Below are 17350 nucleotides of genomic sequence, written 5' to 3'. Positions count from 1 at the left end.
ATAATAATAATTAATTATTATCCAGTGTTTACTGTTGTTCATTTACTGTATGCTCATATATATTGTAAAATCTATTCTAGGAATCTTTTTTTCTACCATCATGTTTCAGGGTACAAACACAAGATAGACATGCTGTTCTGTTGCCCAAACAACAGTGATGAACACTTGGAGCGAGATTAAAGCAGTTAAAGTACAGGTACTGTGTTTGAGTGAGGGATGGAGTGGAACAAGAGGGGGCACACACATCAGGTCTAATAGAATTAGTTACCAGAAAGAAAGAAAAAAACATAATAATAACAAGAACATTCAGCCTGCATCAATTTATGGCATCATGTGTGCGTCGTGAAACGTCCGGTGTGTATTTGTGTGCGTGCGTGTGTGTGTGTGATCTGTCAGTGTGGAGCCGAGAGGGGAGGAGCAAGCTGGAGCGCTACTGAGCCAAAGGAGAACGCTCCACACCAGGAGTAGAGGTTAAATCCGAAACCAACACAGTTTACATGTTTCCAGCTCTTCGTGGGGACGCACGGGCTTTAACTTGAATGAATCTAATCGTTTGTTAATCTGAGGACAGATAGTCATCTCAGGTCAGACAAGGACCAAACCTGGCAGTGGCTGTTTACCTGAAGAGGACGTTAACTAACCTGTTACAGGTAAGATCACCATCATATTTTACAGCAGCGTGTGCTGAAGACTGCGGTGTCTTTCACTTGTCGCTCGTTCAGATATCTTGGCAAACATGGCATGCAACTATCCCCCAGGAACACATCATACAGTGATGACAAAACTGAATTATCATTTAGCAATCTCAATGTTCAATGAGAGTTTCAGTTGTCGGTGTTGAGACTTTATGTGTGGCATGTTGTGTCTGTGATGATCAGTGGAAAAGGTGTGCTGAATAATCATAATAATATTAGAGAGACACATCCTGCACTGAGGATCTATCCACAGACTAACCATTCCAGCTCCCAGAGCAAAGTGTTGAAGGTGTTACCTGGTCTATGTAAACATGTGAACTGGAGCCAGAACTCACTGCCAAGAGTTACAGACAAACTGATTGGACAAAAACAGAAACAATTCTGCTGCTCTGCACAGTTTTATAATTGATTGCTGATTATTGATGAATAAACTCAAATCCTTTGTAAAATAAATGAAGTAAATGCTGTTGTCTCTCCACACTGGTGAGTCAATACATGCAGCGTCCTTAGGGTACAATATGTTTTAAACATTGATTGTTTCGCACAGAAGATTGCTTCTTCAAGTCCCCATGGATATCTGTGCAGTCATTAATGAAAGAGAGGTGGTCTCTCCTCTAATTACCTACCACCAAAGTGCCTTTGTGCAAGGCACTGATCCAGTAAAGCTGCTGCAGCCTTTGCCTTCCTCTCATTGTGGGTTTTCATTTATTGTTGTCAGTAAATGATAGTAAAGAACATTTTCACTGTATGTAATGAGACATTTAGCTCAAATTAAAATTTAACAGACTATATCCAAATCTGGTTTATTACTGTATATGATGTTATAACAGAACCTTGTGTTCTTACTAGTATGACTGTGGCTTTAATTCACCTGTGGGGGAATACACTGATGCCTGCCTTCAGCAAAAACCTACACGATGACCCACCTGTAAATAGCACTATAGTCCAATGAATGGAAACTCAATTTCAACCGTTTGCTTTATTAACCATGAACATGAAGAAAGTCAATCAGTGCCATTACTATGTATACCCATGTCCTCTAACCTTAACCTCAGTTTCACAGGGAGCTACAAATGTTAAAATGTAACGTGACGTTAGTTGGGTTCTATGAATTATTAATGCAAAGACACCAGTCTTGACTTCAAACTTTCCCATATGACTGCTTATATCGAGAATAAATGCTGTTTTCATGAAATCATTTGGATCATAGTGAAGTTTCTCCGCTGCTAATTAAAATAATCAGAGTTGATGAAATTCTTTGGCACGAGCGGACAAGCCTTTTCTTCTTCACCTGGGACTTAAAAAGGCACATGTCGTCTTCTGACCATCAGTCCGTGCACATCTTTCCCCCTGAAAGGCACGTAGTGGTTGTGACAGGAATGTAAAGTAGAGAGGCCAGGGTTCTTGAGTACAGCCTTACTGTGATGTGTCTAGTTAATGATCCACCCAACAATGTCTGTTCAGGATGAGGACAAGGCTCTTTTAAAAAATGGTTCCATTTGGTTGGTTTGTTTTTAAGAGAATGATGAGGATGAGCCATAGGCAAATGCTCAGTTTTTATTTGATACATTTGGTGCTTTAAAGTCAAACTGAGGCCTTACTACCACCGATCTTGCTTAAAGAACCACGACTCATAACAGGAGTAAAAAAAAAATTGGATGTCTTATTAGCCAGGGTCAACAAGACCAGGCAGATAAGAATGATTTGTGCAGGAAGTCACAATAAAAATAGTTTTATCTGCAATCTACTATGAGCAGCACCAGCACAGCTCTCAGCTCTGTTGGATTATGTCAACATTTCATCTCAGTGTTTGTGGTGAGTCAGAGGAAGCTTTTATCTTTATAACCACAATGTACTTTTATCATCATCTGGGTCAACCTCAACAAAATAATGATATTTGTCACCTCAGATCTATTAGGATTTAGAAGAAGAAGAACAATAATACACACTCCCAGGTAGCACCATACCCATAAAACAATACTTTTTCTATCGTGTGTGTGTGTTCAGTGTTAATGAATAAAACAGATATAGTAGATCAATTATGAATTAAGTTTTCAGTGATTTGCCAAAATCTCTTTAAAAAATCTTTGGGTGACAAGCCTGTGATAAACTAGCAACTTGTACAGGGCATACCCCACTCCAGCCCCCACGACCCTGATAAGGACAAGTGGTTAAAGGAAACGAATGGAGGAAATATGCTTATTTGCTTTCTTGCAGAGAAGATTAATACTTGTCTGTTCAATATGAAGCCGAAACCAGGAGATGCTATCTTAGCATTTAGACTGGAAACATTTAGCCTGGCTCTATATAACCATAATAAAATCTGCTTACCAGCACATCTAAAGCTCACAAATCAACTAATATAGAATCTATAATACATTAATGTAGTAATTACCAATGTTATATCTCTTTGTTGTTTTATTAACTGCACTTTTTTTTTGTTGGGAGCACTGACTTTCAAGAGTCTCCACTGTCAACCAACTTAAGAAAGTCTGCTTTTAATAGCTTCAGAGCTGCTTCCTGTTTCCAGTATTTAAGCTAAGCTATGCTAAGCTAACCCAGCTATATGTACATGATGAATGGACAGATAGGAAAGTGGTATCAATCCTTTCATCTAACTCTTGTGTCATATTCTGTCATTTATCTTCATTCAGGTATCAGTGGCTGGTTTTAAAGATGCTTTTATCCCCACAACGGACCTGGAGGTAACCCCACGTTGTCTGTGCAGTTTCCCCGTGTGCACCCAGGAGTGGAGATGGTCCACTGGACCACACAGTTGGGGACATGTGTCTGGTTCCAGACTCTGCTGGCCTTTGCCTTGGCCAACTGCTCCTCACTTACCCCAAGCCCTGTCAACTTCTCTGTGGTTTACACCATGCCCTTCTTCCAGGCCCAAGGCCCCATCCAGAACATAGTCAACAACTCGCTTTACCAGGAGGTGTATGTTGCCTCTCAGAATGTGATCGAAGCTGTCAACAGAAGCTTGGAGAAGGTGTGGGAGCTCCGCACCGGGCCCGTAGGAAGCCCAGAGTGTGAGATATGTGATTTGTGCAAGGTTGACAAGGATCCCAACTTCTTGGAGGACACAAACAATCAGATCTTGCTGCTGGATACTCTCTTTATGTATTTATACTCTTGTGGAAGTTCTCAGTATGGTGTATGCTATTTTCACCAACTCAACTCAAATGGAGAGCCGCCTTCTCTTTCTAAGTGTTTGTTCAGAAAGGATTCAAACTCTGCTGCCTACTGTCCTGACTGTGTGGCTAGCCCTCTTGGGACCAAGGTCACCATGGTTGAAGAGGGTCAGACAGTCTACTTCTTTGTTGCCACCACTGTCAATGACAGTGTGACCCAGCGTTATGGGAGGAAGTCTATATCAGTGCGTCGACCACTCGCCACAGAAGATGGTTTCTATAATGATGTACGTGGCCTGACTGTCCTACCGGGCTTGCGGAGGACATACCATATTGAATATGTGTACAGCTTTTTCAGTCAGGAGTTTGTCTACTTCCTCTCAGTTCAGAGAGAGAGCCCCGATCAGGACTCATCTCCGTTTCAGACTCGCTTGGGCCGTCTCCCGCGGAATGAATGGGAGATGAAAAGGTACCGTGAGGTGATCTTGGAGTGTCGGTTTGAACCAAAACGCCGGAGGAGGAACGTAGCCAGTGAACCCTATAAGGATGTGGTGTACAATGTGGTCCAGGCAGCCCATTTTGGAAAAGCTGGAAGGGAGCTGGCAGAGGAGTTAGGGGCGGAGGAGGAGGATGACATTCTCTATGGGGTTTTTGCAGTCACTGATGACAATGGGGTCACAGAGCACGACTCGGCTCTGTGCGCCTTCCCCATGGACAACGTGAACAAAGCAATCGTAGATGGGGTGGATGACTGCTGCGAGTCTGGACCAGAGCAGCTCTCCAGAGGGCTCTGCCATTTCCAGCCCTGTGAGAGCTGTCCACATGAGGTGAGCCCATAAGTCCACTAACACACACACACCAATTGCAGGTGAATAGTATGATCTCTTTTGTTACCGGGAAGAGTCCCTGTTTGATTTTCTTCAAGATACTGACACTGAAAAAGGCAGACCGGTGAAGAACAATGAAATCATTTGAAAACATATTTTACTTGTTTGTTCATGAACAGGGGACGGTAATATCCAAACTAAAATAAATAAGTGCTAATGTCAAATACTATACCTTAGTCAAGGGTTTTCCTATGATTATTTTGGAGATTTATCAGTTTATGCAATCATGTGAACTCTTAAATAGAGCAATATTTTACTCACAGTGCTGGCAGCAGCCGCATTACTACGCAGACGTAGACAGAGCCAAAGATGACTAATGATGAAATTATGTGTCTGTCTTTCATTTCATGAACTGTGAGCTGTTATTCTAGTACTCTGGCTACATGTGGTTATTGAGCAACTCACTGTTTTCCAGAATTAATTTGTCTGCCTAATTTTTAAGGAAGATTAAATGTGAAAGTGAAAGCAGAAATGTGAATTACACTCACCCTTGAGAGTGTATTCATTCATTATTCATACTTACAACTGTGCACTTCCTGAATGATTCCTCTAAAAGGAACAGTTTGACCTTTGGGGAATATGTTTGTTTTGCTGAGAAAGGATAAGAATCTTTTCCAGGGTTTCAACACAGCCTGCGGAGACAGATTAAAAAAATCCCACTACAGCATGTTAATAATTGAACCTTAATGGTGCTGATATGTCTTGATTTTTTTTTTTTTTTTACCTTTGGTCAGAGCCAGGCTAGAGCCAAACCCTTACTTACATTGTCTATACTAAGCTAAGCCTGCTGTCTGTTGACTCTATGCAGACATGAGAGCGAAGACTCCTCTTTTCTGTCTTTTGGCAAGAAAGCAAATAAGTGTATTGCCCAAAAGTCAAATTATTACTTTATTATTTACGTTTTCTTTTATTTGTGCAATGGAGCGTAGTGACAGACAGAGCTGTAATGAAACATACAGCCATTCAAATTAAGTGCTATGTTAGTCTATCCATATTGATCATTTTTTATTCCCTTTTTGCCCTGAAAGGATAATTTTTTAAGGACATCCTCTTCATCATATTAGATTTTCTAGATGACATGCCCATGAAAGGAAACTTTTGGGGATTTCAGTGAAGTCCCATTAAGGTAATTTGCATCAGAGCTGGCTGACTTTTAGATGGGTCCCAGTTGGACGTTTGGGTAGTTGGCTATACGACTTGTTTTCTGCAACAGCTGAGTGAATTTCAGGTCAGACAGGAAGAAAAATGTATCCCATATCAGTCAAAAATAGTTTGTCCATTTCCTTCCTGTTATATCAGACCCTGCATCTCTGCATCTTTGGCATTGTGTGTGTTTATAGTATCCCTTTAAAGGCATTGTATGCATTTTGATATATATTTAAACCGCTTAGATTATGATAGCATTGGTTTCTTATCTCTCTTTGGGAAACTGCTATTTATTTCCAGGTCCCATGCATATTTCCCATAATATATTTTCTTATGTTAAATCAAGTTCAGTGTTGGCTTCTGAGGTGTATGCGGCTGTGGTAAGACCTTGCTATCCCCTGTTGAGTAACAATAAATTCCAGCCAGTTTGAGAATTAAGTACAATTCCCAGAACTGAGTTGCTATTATTGCATTTGCAGCTATGATTTTCATAGCTTGTTGAGTCTCTGGACTTGTGGTAACAAAACAGATGTTGTGACTCATAAACAAAGTGGTTGAGGTGATGACAGTCGTTCATGGGTGAGAAAAGCTGAAAAATGAACTAAAAGAATTCACAGCTGATGAAAATATGAAAGGGGTTGAACAGTTGTTATGTAATTTGAATGTTCTCCTTAGGATGTTTTTTTGTTGTTGTATTTGTCTTCAGAGGAACACTTTATACTTGGACTAGTGAACCTTTTTCCTCAGGCTCCTTCTGTTTTGTTGCTTTTGGCTGCTTGTGTGAATGCTAAGTAACTGGCCAGCAGTCCAATAAACTGAAAACCTGACTCTTCCACCTCTCAGAAGATCAAAACACATTTTTTTGCCAGAAAAGTCATCTGCACCTCATAAATATTATGCTTTTCTGCTTTTCAGTACATCACAGAATTATTGAGACATTTGAGGATCATCTAATTAAATAAAGTAGAGTCATCTTTTTCTAATATGATGCAATTCTGTTGATTCTGTTAGGATAGGATAGAATCAACCTTTCATAGTTGGTACTGGTCCTTTTAACCTATGTTAATTTCTTTGGCTCAATTAATGAAGTGATGTCTAGAAACTGAATTATAACCAAGGTTTTATGCTTGTCTAGAGATTGGTGGTGAATGGCTTCAGTCAATAATGATGCTGTATATTCCTCAAGCTCTGCACTCACACATGACACAGGGGCGGTGGAGGATGCATGTCTTCCAATATTTTTTTTGCATCTACTTGATTTGATTCCCAGTTTCCTGTTATTACTTTAATATGCCAAGAAAACAATTGGAAAGTATGATTTCTTTGCTTTTATATCTTGGCCTCAGATATCAGTCAGTGTTTACATGACGACTCCCTTTAATCAAACAGGGATCCCTGCTCCATGTCTACAGCTACAAGGCAGTCCTCCTGTCAGTATTGCAACACATAATCGTTTATCAATTATGAAATTATTATATTATTGCGACAGATTCAATGTGTGCTTCTGGTGTGCCGGGCACTTTGACCATTAACCAATTTTTTTTTTTCTGAACAGAGTATAACTGTTCCAAGCACATACACACAATATAAATGACCTCTTTGTTTTAAAGCATATGTGGTAATGTATCTGTGTTAAGACCCTACAGTCAACCTAGTTCACAGATGTGAAGTGTGTTTATTGCCTCACTTTCTTCCTCAATGTCTCATTTTCATACCGTCTGCTGCTTTGGCCTTGGTACTAGAGCATGGAAAACAATGCCACATGCAGAGACCACCCTACCATGGTGTCAAAACCCTACTACAGAGTGGACCTCTTCAACAGGCAGATGACTAATGTCCTCCTCACATCTTTGCTGGTCACAACCATAGAGAACAAGACTGTAGCCCATATTGGCACTTCTACTGGACGCCTGCTGCAGGTACACAGCATGATTTATAAAAATTTCAGATTGTTTTATCAGTCATTTTTACTATTTGTCTTTGTTTGACTGTTGCATGTGTTCCATTGCTAATAATCTATTTTGTTGTGTCTGTGTTGGCAGCTTGTGCTGACAAGGTCCAGCCCTATTATCTTTGCCAATTACTCTTTGGTAGAGAATCAGAGGGTGTCATCCATTGCTGCTGTTTATTCATCAGAGTATCTTCTCTTTGTGGTTGGAGACAAGGTACAGTAACAGTTCCGTGTCTTTAAATTAAAGTAAAACCATCTGATGTCAAGAGGCTCTTGCGGTTGCTTCTTTCCCACAGTTCAAAGGCATGCAGGTCAGATTACATTAGAATTGTAAATGAGTTGGGAGTGTGACTGATTGTCTGTCCATGACCCTATGATGCTCTGGAGACCTGCCTGGAGTGTTTTCCTGCCCGGTGCATGCCGGGATAATGGTGTGATCCCTGTGACCTATAAAATGAATAAGTTGCTAAAGAAAATCAATAAACTTGAGAGTGTATATTAGAGGCTGAACCTGGATCAGTAATCACATTGGTCTTGTGGTGCGTAAGATGTTAGGACTATTACCTTGTGCTGACATGGCCTAAAATCGAAGCCCCTCTAAAAATGTATCACCTTTTCAGGTCGCTGGTTAAAATGTGACCTCTAAGAAAATGACAAATCTTTTCTTGAAAACCAAGGTTGTAAGATGCCTCACTGTGGAGTGTGAATTAAAGAGATACGACCTGGTGCCATTAAAATGAAACCATTTGAAATGAATCTGTTATTACTCTGATAAATTTATTAGACTTTAGTTCAACACCAGTAGCTGTGCATGCGACCTGTTAAACAGCATAGTGCTGAATGAAGCCCAGGATCAGTTTACATGTCTGTCTTTGCATGGAAGGAATACATTATTAAAGAGTATGTTAAGGTCATTTCATTCAGTGAATGTGTTGAGAGCCACATTAAAAATGAAATAGCGCTAGACATCTTTGTCCTAAGATTGAATATGTGACCTTAAAAATCTCTCTATTTCAGATGATCCAGGTTCCACAGAGAGGGCCGGGCTGTCAACACTTTCTGACCTGTGCCATGTGTCTAACAGCACCTAAGTTCATGGGCTGTGGCTGGTGCTCCGGAGTGTGCTCCTGGGAGAGTGAGTGTCACAGTCGCTGGAGGAACGAGTCATGCCCACCAGGAATCACTGGGGTGAGGTTTGGTCTGTGAGCTGTAACATATCTGTGTGTAATTAACAAAAAGGTATTTAATTACATTTGGTACTATATATTCTGCTTTATTGACACAGTTCTTTCCACGGACTGCCCCACCTGATGGTCAAACAGAGCTAACGGTGTGTGGATGGGAGTTCCAGTCCCCTGTAAGACCTGCCATCACTTCCAGAACTCATCAGGTCCGACTGGGACAGACTGCCTGCACTGTGCTTCCGGCCAAAAGCAACAACACACAGTGAGTGACCGTGCAGATCTCATTCCAAGTACAATAGGTTCATACTACGGTTATTTTGTTTTTTATTTCAAAGAAAACCCAAAGTGGAACTTAATAAACTAATAGACTAATAGACTTAATAGACTAATGCCAAAACTTAACATGTGTGCTTTGGTTACTGATGATAAGTGTGACAAACTACAGGCTACAGAGCCTATATGTGCAGGTAAACAAGAATGCTTAGTATTAGTTCAGATACCTTAACACTTCCCGGCAGAGTGTGCTAATTTCGGCTGAGTAATGTTGTCTCAATTCTCATACACCCTCTGCGCACTTACGTGAAATGCCAATCACAACATTTTACGTCTTTTTCTTCTTCACCGAACTGCAACCAGACAGAGCATTAGCGCCAGCATTTGAGTGCCCAAATACAAATAAAAAACATGCACAACTTACACTTGTACATTGCAACAAACTACAACTACAACAAACTAATTCTATGAAGACAATCTTAAATTTTTAAAATCTCCTAAAACTGAGTCCAACAGTTTTAATTCACCTTGAGATTCAATTGTCACAGATGTGTTGCAGTAACTGTATTTAAAGTTTGTTGTGCTGCTCTTAAGCCTGGTGTGTAAGATTCGCTCTGGGGCTACAGAGCTGTCCAAACCAGTCAACATTACAGTGGAGGTGCATGAGGGCAAAGTGGAAGGACGCTACTCTATTGATGGGAAGGCAGAAATGCCAGGATTCACATTTGTGGTAATTTTTGCTAATATACTAATTCCAATGTACAAACCATTAATATTTTGATAAGCTATGGAAAATACCTGTCCAACGTTATATAATAAACTGTCCCTCCAGATTCCAAACATCACAGAAATACAGCCCAACTATGGGCCTCGTGTTGGGGGCACACTCATCACAGTGACTGGACCTCATTTGGATGCTGGGAAGACCAGGAAAGTCACTCTCAATGACGTGCCCTGTCCTATAAAAAGGTCTGGAAAAACATTACCCATTATCTGTCTCTTACCTCATTTTTGAAAATAAACTGTTGATAATAAACCTCAAAGCTTTGTGTAGTTGCCATGCTTTCTAGAGGTTAAGAGGGTTGCTCGCATTTTTATTGCGATGACGTATTCAACAAACATGCTTCAACAATAACGGTTTTGGAAACATCAAGCTCACTTCTAGAAAGGTCTGACTCAGACCAGTACTATTTCTACTGGATATGTTATCTCATTGAATATGCATGATACAGCATGTAGCCTTTTGATTTACTACAATTTATCTCTTATGGCATCTAAATCACATACCTCTGTGTCTCTACAGAGTCACAAAGCCTAAAGGCAATGTATCCTCCATCATCTGTCTGTCTCAGCGCATCTCAGAGGTGAGGGACGTCCCTCTGAGTGTTTTCATCGACAAGTCTCCTGTGCTCACCACAAAGGTGTTTTACTACAAAGAAAACCCAAAGATTACAGCTGTTCTGCCAGGCTGTAGCTTTGACAGGTAAGCTGGTGAGACCTCCAGCACAAACAACTGCTCTACATGATGTATTTGGATCTGGAAATCAGGGAACACAAGTAGAAAATGTTGGAATTACAATACATTTCCACAGGAAATGGGTTTATTATTTTCCCCGACAAGAAAATCTTTCATATGTCTCAATTGCAGGGGGTCAAAGATTGTGATTGAGGGAGAGAACCTGGATTCTGTTTACCGCACCATCATCCGCTTTAAACCCAATGAGAGCCACTTGAAACCTGTGACAAGGGTACATCATCATATTATAGAGAAGACACATTCAAAAGAACTATTCTTTTTATCAGTATTCAGTTTTAAAAGGACTTGCTTTTTTTCTAAGATCATATACTTACATGTCTCTGCATGTTACTATGGCTTATCATAAAAATATGATTGCACTGTTTTGTTTTCAGGAATGCATAGGCAAATCCTTACCCACAAGGATGGAGTGTATGTCTCCTGTGTTCCCTAGGGATGAGACCGAGGAAGGAGAGCTTTCCTTTGACATGGACGGAGCGTTGGGACTTTGGGACAAAGAGTTCTCGTACCACCCCTACGGCGAGCCCATACCTTTTGAAACAGAGGAACACGTGCTGAGTTTGTACCCTGGGTTTGACGAAGTGTCATTACATGTAAGAGATAGGATATTTGCTTTTGGATTAATGAGCAAACAAATTAGTTTTTTGTTTTTTTTTGGTAAATTTTATTATGGACTAATTTTGTCTCATATTTCGATTTGACCTCTCTGCACACAGCATCAAAAGCTGAATCTGGTGAGCTCCTGTATGACCATCATTATGACGGTGGCAGGTGTTAACTGTGATGCTAAAGTCCTGGATAATGAGATCACCTGCAGAATCCCCAAAAACATGACCATCCCCAGTGAGGGACTGCCAGTGAAGGTTAGTGAGGTCACACAAGTGCCCATTCTTGTGCATTGTGCAAGTGCACTGTGATGCAGCCATGAAATGGGATGAGATAATACACTCCCCCGACCCCCTCTGATGCTTCACTTCCCTGCAGAGAGCTTGATAAGGTTGATACTGAGCTCATGTCTGTATGATAATTTAGAGACTATTGCCAGAAGCCAGTTAGCTTAGTTTAATGCAAAAACTGGAAACTGGGGGAAAGGTAACACAACCAACCAGAACTTGGAATCGAATCGACTACCAAGGTGCTCCATTTAACTTCATATTTAACAGACTACCACAGTGTATCCTACTAGTTGGAGATGTCAAAAACCAGGAAGCATTCTGATCACATGCCTAAACCAACTCACCTGACCTTTTGACACAAATGAGCAGCAGCTCATCCAGGTCCCTCTGGATGTCTGAGCTTCTTACTGTATTCTTAAGGGTAAGTCCAGCCACCCATTAGAAGAATTTCGGCTGCTTGAATTAGCAATCTAATTCTTTTGCTCACTATTTAAAGCTTATGACCACAGGTGAGGATTGGAATGTAGATCAGCTTAGAGTGGATTTGACTTTCTCATTTAACTCTTGGGGGGGGAAAAAGCAAATAGACATGTATCAACAACAATTTCTTTAAATACTCAATTCAGTTAACTAGCTGGACCATGCTGGAGTGAGAAAAACAACCATGTCTGGAAGGCAGCTATAAAAATCTTTCACCTTGGTGGTTATTTGATGTGTGCTACGTGTTTGAAGAATGTTTGAATAATCTACTCCCCAAATTTGAACAGAACAGTTGAGTCAATGCAGAGGTATATTTGAACTTTTTTCTGTAGTTGGCTGACAGAACACACATCCGTCTTAGTTTAAAAAGACTGACACTTGTGAAATGTATGTTTTCCCATTGGTGCAAGAAAAAAATAGATAATAATGTACTCCTGGCAATCACTGTGTGTGATGGACTCTTTGGTGATTCTTCAGATCTCCATCAACGGGCAAGTCCACAATGTTGGCACGGTGGTGAGGGTCAGCAATCACTACATGGTGGGCATTGTTCTGGGGATTCTGGCGGCACTGGTGGCAGGAGCGGTGCTGGCCTTTGTTGTCATGAAACACTTAAGGAAGAAGAAAAAAGGTGGGCTCCTCTATGTTACGTGGACTTTAGTCAGACCGGTTTATACAACTTTTACGGGTTGTGGGTGCAAATTTGACATGAATTACAAAACAATCTTTCAACTAGAACATCCCTAGTGTTGCGTGGGATGTACCGGTGTTCCTCTCCTTGGGTTGATGATTAAAAAGTGTTGTGAAATGTTTTTCAGCCTCTATGGTAGAGACCCGTTTGGCCCACAGTGCTAATCGCTCTGGTACAAATAATGTGGAGCTGTCGCCTGCTGGAGACTACAGGAGAGGTGACTGTCTAGCTAAGCACTTATCATTACTACACTGTAAAACTGCATAGCTTCTGACATACATATTTTTGAAACCCCCTTTCTGGACTTTTATCAGTGGTATCACTGAATCCTCCCACTCCACTGGTGGGGACGGTGGTGTTCCCCAACCTCTCCTTTGCTGCATGCAGCATAGATCCTACCCTCACTCCCCTCATGCCTCCAGAGAAGATCTCCATCTCCAGTTTTAGGCCAGAGCTGCTGGAGGAGGTGAAGGATGTTCTTATCCCTGCTGAGATGCTTCTTGTGCAGCACCACCGCATCATAGGAAAGGGTAAGCAACCCTGCTGCAACTATCTGAAACAGATAACTATCAGGAATTCTATTTGAAGGAACAGCAGTAGTCATCAGTCAGTCTTTTTGTTTTTCCTGCAGGTCATTTTGGCACTGTCTATCATGGCTACTTCACAGACCACAACAAAAGAGAAATCCACTGTGCTGTCAAGTCTTTGAATAGTGAGTGATATCTGTTTCTCTGCTGATATACACCAGAAAGTCTACCATTTAAAAATGTGATTTCAGCGCCTTTCTCCCAAAGTTCATAACATTTATGTACATGTGTGTGTCAACAGGAATAACAGACGTTGAGGAGGTGGAACAGTTTCTGAAGGAGGGCATAATAATGAAAGGTTTCCACCACTGCAATGTGCTGTCCCTGCTGGGTATCCTCCTGCCGCAGGAAGGGCTCCCTCTAGTGGTGTTACCGTACATGAAACATGGGGACCTGCGGCACTTCATACGCTGCGAGAAGAGGGTGTGACATCTAAATTAAAACAGTGGAAATGAACCATCTGATTTATGTGCAACCATCTGTTTGCTACCCAGCAAACTATGTAACGATTCCAATGTGTGTGAGTCTGTGTTTCTGTCATGTGTCATTTGTTTAGAACCCCACAGTGAAGGATTTGATTGGCTTCGGGCTGCAGGTTGCCAAGGGGATGGAGTATTTGGCCCAGAAGAAGTTTGTGCACAGAGATCTTGCTGCACGCAACTGCATGTGAGTCAACAACGTGCAGAGAAATCTGCAATTTATTCACTGCCATTAAGCCTGAATTTCTTTTTGATTTAGGGGGTACTTTATGTTACTACTCTTTCTGGTGTCTGTTTTCAGGCTGGACGAGTCATACACAGTCAAGGTGGCAGACTTTGGCATGGCCAGAGATGTTTTTGATAAAGAGTATTACAGTGTCCAGGATCACAGGAAGGCTAAGCTGCCTGTCAAGTGGATGGCCATCGAGAGTCTGCAGACACAGAAATTCACGTCAAAGTCAGATGTGGTGAGCAAACAACGATCTACTTTTATCATCAAGGTCTCTGCAGCAGTTGTTTTGGTACTGAGGGATACTTGTCAATGTTGGAAGGTCGGAAATCAATGTTTAATGCATAATGTATGTTTTGACATGCACTGAACATTGTTTGAGTTGTTTCAGTGCATGCTGCCTTTTAATGCAAATTCTTACCATATATGGCAGTAGTCACTAAATCATCATCGTCCTTAGTGAGTGACCCCCTCAAATTGTGTACCTTGCATCCCCTATTAAAAAAAATATATGCTTTTTTATACATTGATTGCCACTTGGCTAGAATGAACACTTCTGGATTGCTACTAGAGTGATAATAAGTTAAGTTAAGTTCTTAACATATGTGCAAAGCACAATACTGTTTGGGAGTTCAGGTTCAGTGTAGTGGTACTTGTGGTTGTGACATTTGCCTCTCCTGATGCAGTGGTCGTTTGGTGTGCTGATGTGGGAGATGCTGACCAGAGGAGCAAGCCCCTACCCAGAGGTGGACCCTTATGACATAACACATTACTTACTGAAGGGCAGGAGGCTCCCCCAGCCTCAGTACTGTCCGGATCCTTTGTAAGTAGTTGGAATAGAGCATGTTCAGTTTGTTTCATACTTCTATTGTAGAACTTCACAGAAGTAAGAGCTGCTTTTGCGTGAATGCTAAATAAAAAAATATTAACACGTATTTACAGCTAAGGCTTAAGAGGAAAGGTCCTGAGACAAAGTCCAAGTAATAATAACAAGATGTTTGAATGGTCACTCAGTAGTGTTAAACCCGTAAATTGTCCACTACTTGGTATTTCAACAAGGTTAAGCAATGCAGTTTGGAAGTTAATGTGTATGTCAACACCTTGAAGAACACAGCTTCTTACAAACACACACACACACACACACACACACACACACACACACACTGGACTTTACAAGAAATAAGCCAACATGTTATTGCTGTTTTAATGATAAATCCTTTGGACTGTAAGCTTTTTCCCACCAACTTACAGATTGATGGAGAATAAATCAACCATTCACATCCCCTGTCAACTGAGGCCTTGTCATAGATCCCCTGTGGGTTAAGAGCTCATGGAAAAATGACACAGAAAGACCCATGTAGACCACCAGAATTGGACATTAAAGTGAAATACCTCTTTGCTGTCTTGACAAAAGTGAAATGTAATCATCTAACTCTCAGCAAGAAAGCAAATAAGCTCATTTCCCAGATCGTCAAACTATTCCTGTAACTGGATGATGACGACTTCATTCTGGCAGATCACACTCCAGTCAATAAACAGATCTGTTGTTCTTTGTTTGTTACTGTTGTTTTTACCCATTTTAGTGCAGACAGATGTCAGTCAAGCACAGTCTGCACATGCCCACACAGTCTTCAGACGAGCTTGAATCAGGCACAATAAGTAAAAACACTTGTGTGGGTGGGCTGTGGGTGTTTAGGGTATTTAAGGTCCAGTAGCCTTAAGATGGATTAACTCTGTATACTCTTGGCATCTATGCTGAAAGAAAACAGACTGTCCATGTTTTTTATCCAGGTATAGCATTATGCTTCAGTGTTGGGACCCTGATCCAGAGTTGAGGCCCAGCTTTGCTACATTGGTATTGGCTGTCTCCACCATCCTCTCCAGCCTGGAGGGAGAACACTACATCAGTCTGAATGTCACCTACGTCAACCTGGACCAGCCGCGGCCCTACCCGGCCCTCACGGAGTCTGCTGATGAATATGACTCGACAGATGTTGAAGACTCAGACTCAGTCTCTTCGTCCTGATCCACTCTTCTTACTCCCTCAACTTTTTCAACTTGTATCGGTGCTAACAGTGAGAACAGCACTAAAGAACCCGTGGCCAGGTCACCACAAAGCATCTGAAACATTGCATACACTTTGTGCACAATGAATGTGGTAGTAAGATGCTATCAGCTGATATAGCACACCGTTGGGCAGCCATATTTAAAGTCCATCCTTTTTGCAACAATAAAATAGTGTGAACTTGGAAACTTGGTTATTTTAATTACTGAATAGACATTTAGTTTCGGTGTCACTTTTCATTTCATCTTATTTGTTTTATAGTTAGCTAGCGAAACAAAAGTTTCTATATTTCAAGTTTTGTTCTAAATAGATGTTATGATGAATTAGAATTTTACTTCTTGGCTAAGAAAGGGGTTTCAAACACTAAACTATTGTGCAATATAGGCTAGGGCTAAATAGCTAACCGAATCTTACTCATTACTAGACTGTTCCCACACTATATCTTTTCTCAGATATCTTTTTCACATATCTGTAAAAAAAAACACACATTCTAAAAACTAAAAACAAAGTCTGTTCTTCCATGTGTAGTGTTGGCTACTGAGGAAAGGAGTCACAAAAGACAGAGCTATTAGCCTTCTTTTACTACCTACAGTGTATTGTTACAGCAGCAGAGTCAGTGTGTGTAAATACGTTTAGGTATGACATTCCCACATTTGCTTTTTAATTCTTTTGCAGTGTAGTGATTGTTGTGTGTATTTTGGATCATACTTCTGTAAGGCACAATGTTCTTAAAGCAATCTGAGGTCACTCTGTTGCTTGTATTTCTGACACAATGTCTTTGAGATAGTGTAATAAATTAAAATATTTATTTGTTTATAGATTTGTTCTCATGCTGTTGACTTCAAGTAAATATGAAAATGTTGATTTATAACCATATATGTTCCTATATAGCTGCTATGTAAAGTAACCAAAGTCAGTCTTTTGCTGCAGTTCTCCACTAGAGGTCAGCCTTCTGTTAGAAATTCTCTTCATTGCCACTGAGCTGCTCCTGAAGCTGTTCCCAGCAACATCGATGCAGCATTTCTTTCATGTGCATCATTTTTGCAGTAGCATAGCAACATCAATGACCCAGGTCCTTTCCCCTATCTCTGACCAAAACTGACCAATAAGCCCTCA

The 17350-nt window shown here is 40.9% G+C and overlaps 1 protein-coding gene across 1 annotated transcript; it reads left to right on the top strand.

Moving 5' to 3' along the window:
* Positions 1 to 441: 441 nt before the first annotated feature.
* mst1rb (macrophage stimulating 1 receptor b) lies at positions 442 to 17054 on the top strand. Its single transcript, XM_010734971.3, has 21 exons — positions 442 to 650; positions 3350 to 4656; positions 7605 to 7781; positions 7905 to 8027; positions 8831 to 9001; positions 9099 to 9259; positions 9865 to 10000; positions 10103 to 10239; positions 10574 to 10753; positions 10919 to 11018; positions 11182 to 11400; positions 11524 to 11670; positions 12661 to 12814; positions 13002 to 13091; positions 13189 to 13404; positions 13506 to 13586; positions 13703 to 13884; positions 14018 to 14127; positions 14242 to 14407; positions 14856 to 14992; positions 15961 to 17054. Exons 2-21 carry the CDS (start codon positions 3451 to 3453, stop codon positions 16193 to 16195), a joined length of 4128 nt encoding a protein of 1375 aa, XP_010733273.1. The 5' UTR covers positions 442 to 650; positions 3350 to 3450; the 3' UTR covers positions 16196 to 17054.
* The last annotated feature ends 296 nt before the right edge of the window (positions 17055 to 17350 follow it).

Source organism: Larimichthys crocea, chromosome I (genome assembly GCF_000972845.2).
Source record: "Larimichthys crocea isolate SSNF chromosome I, L_crocea_2.0, whole genome shotgun sequence".
In the NCBI taxonomy this organism is placed as follows: Eukaryota; Metazoa; Chordata; class Actinopteri; family Sciaenidae; genus Larimichthys; species Larimichthys crocea.
This window is presented reverse-complemented; position numbering and strand designations above follow the sequence as displayed.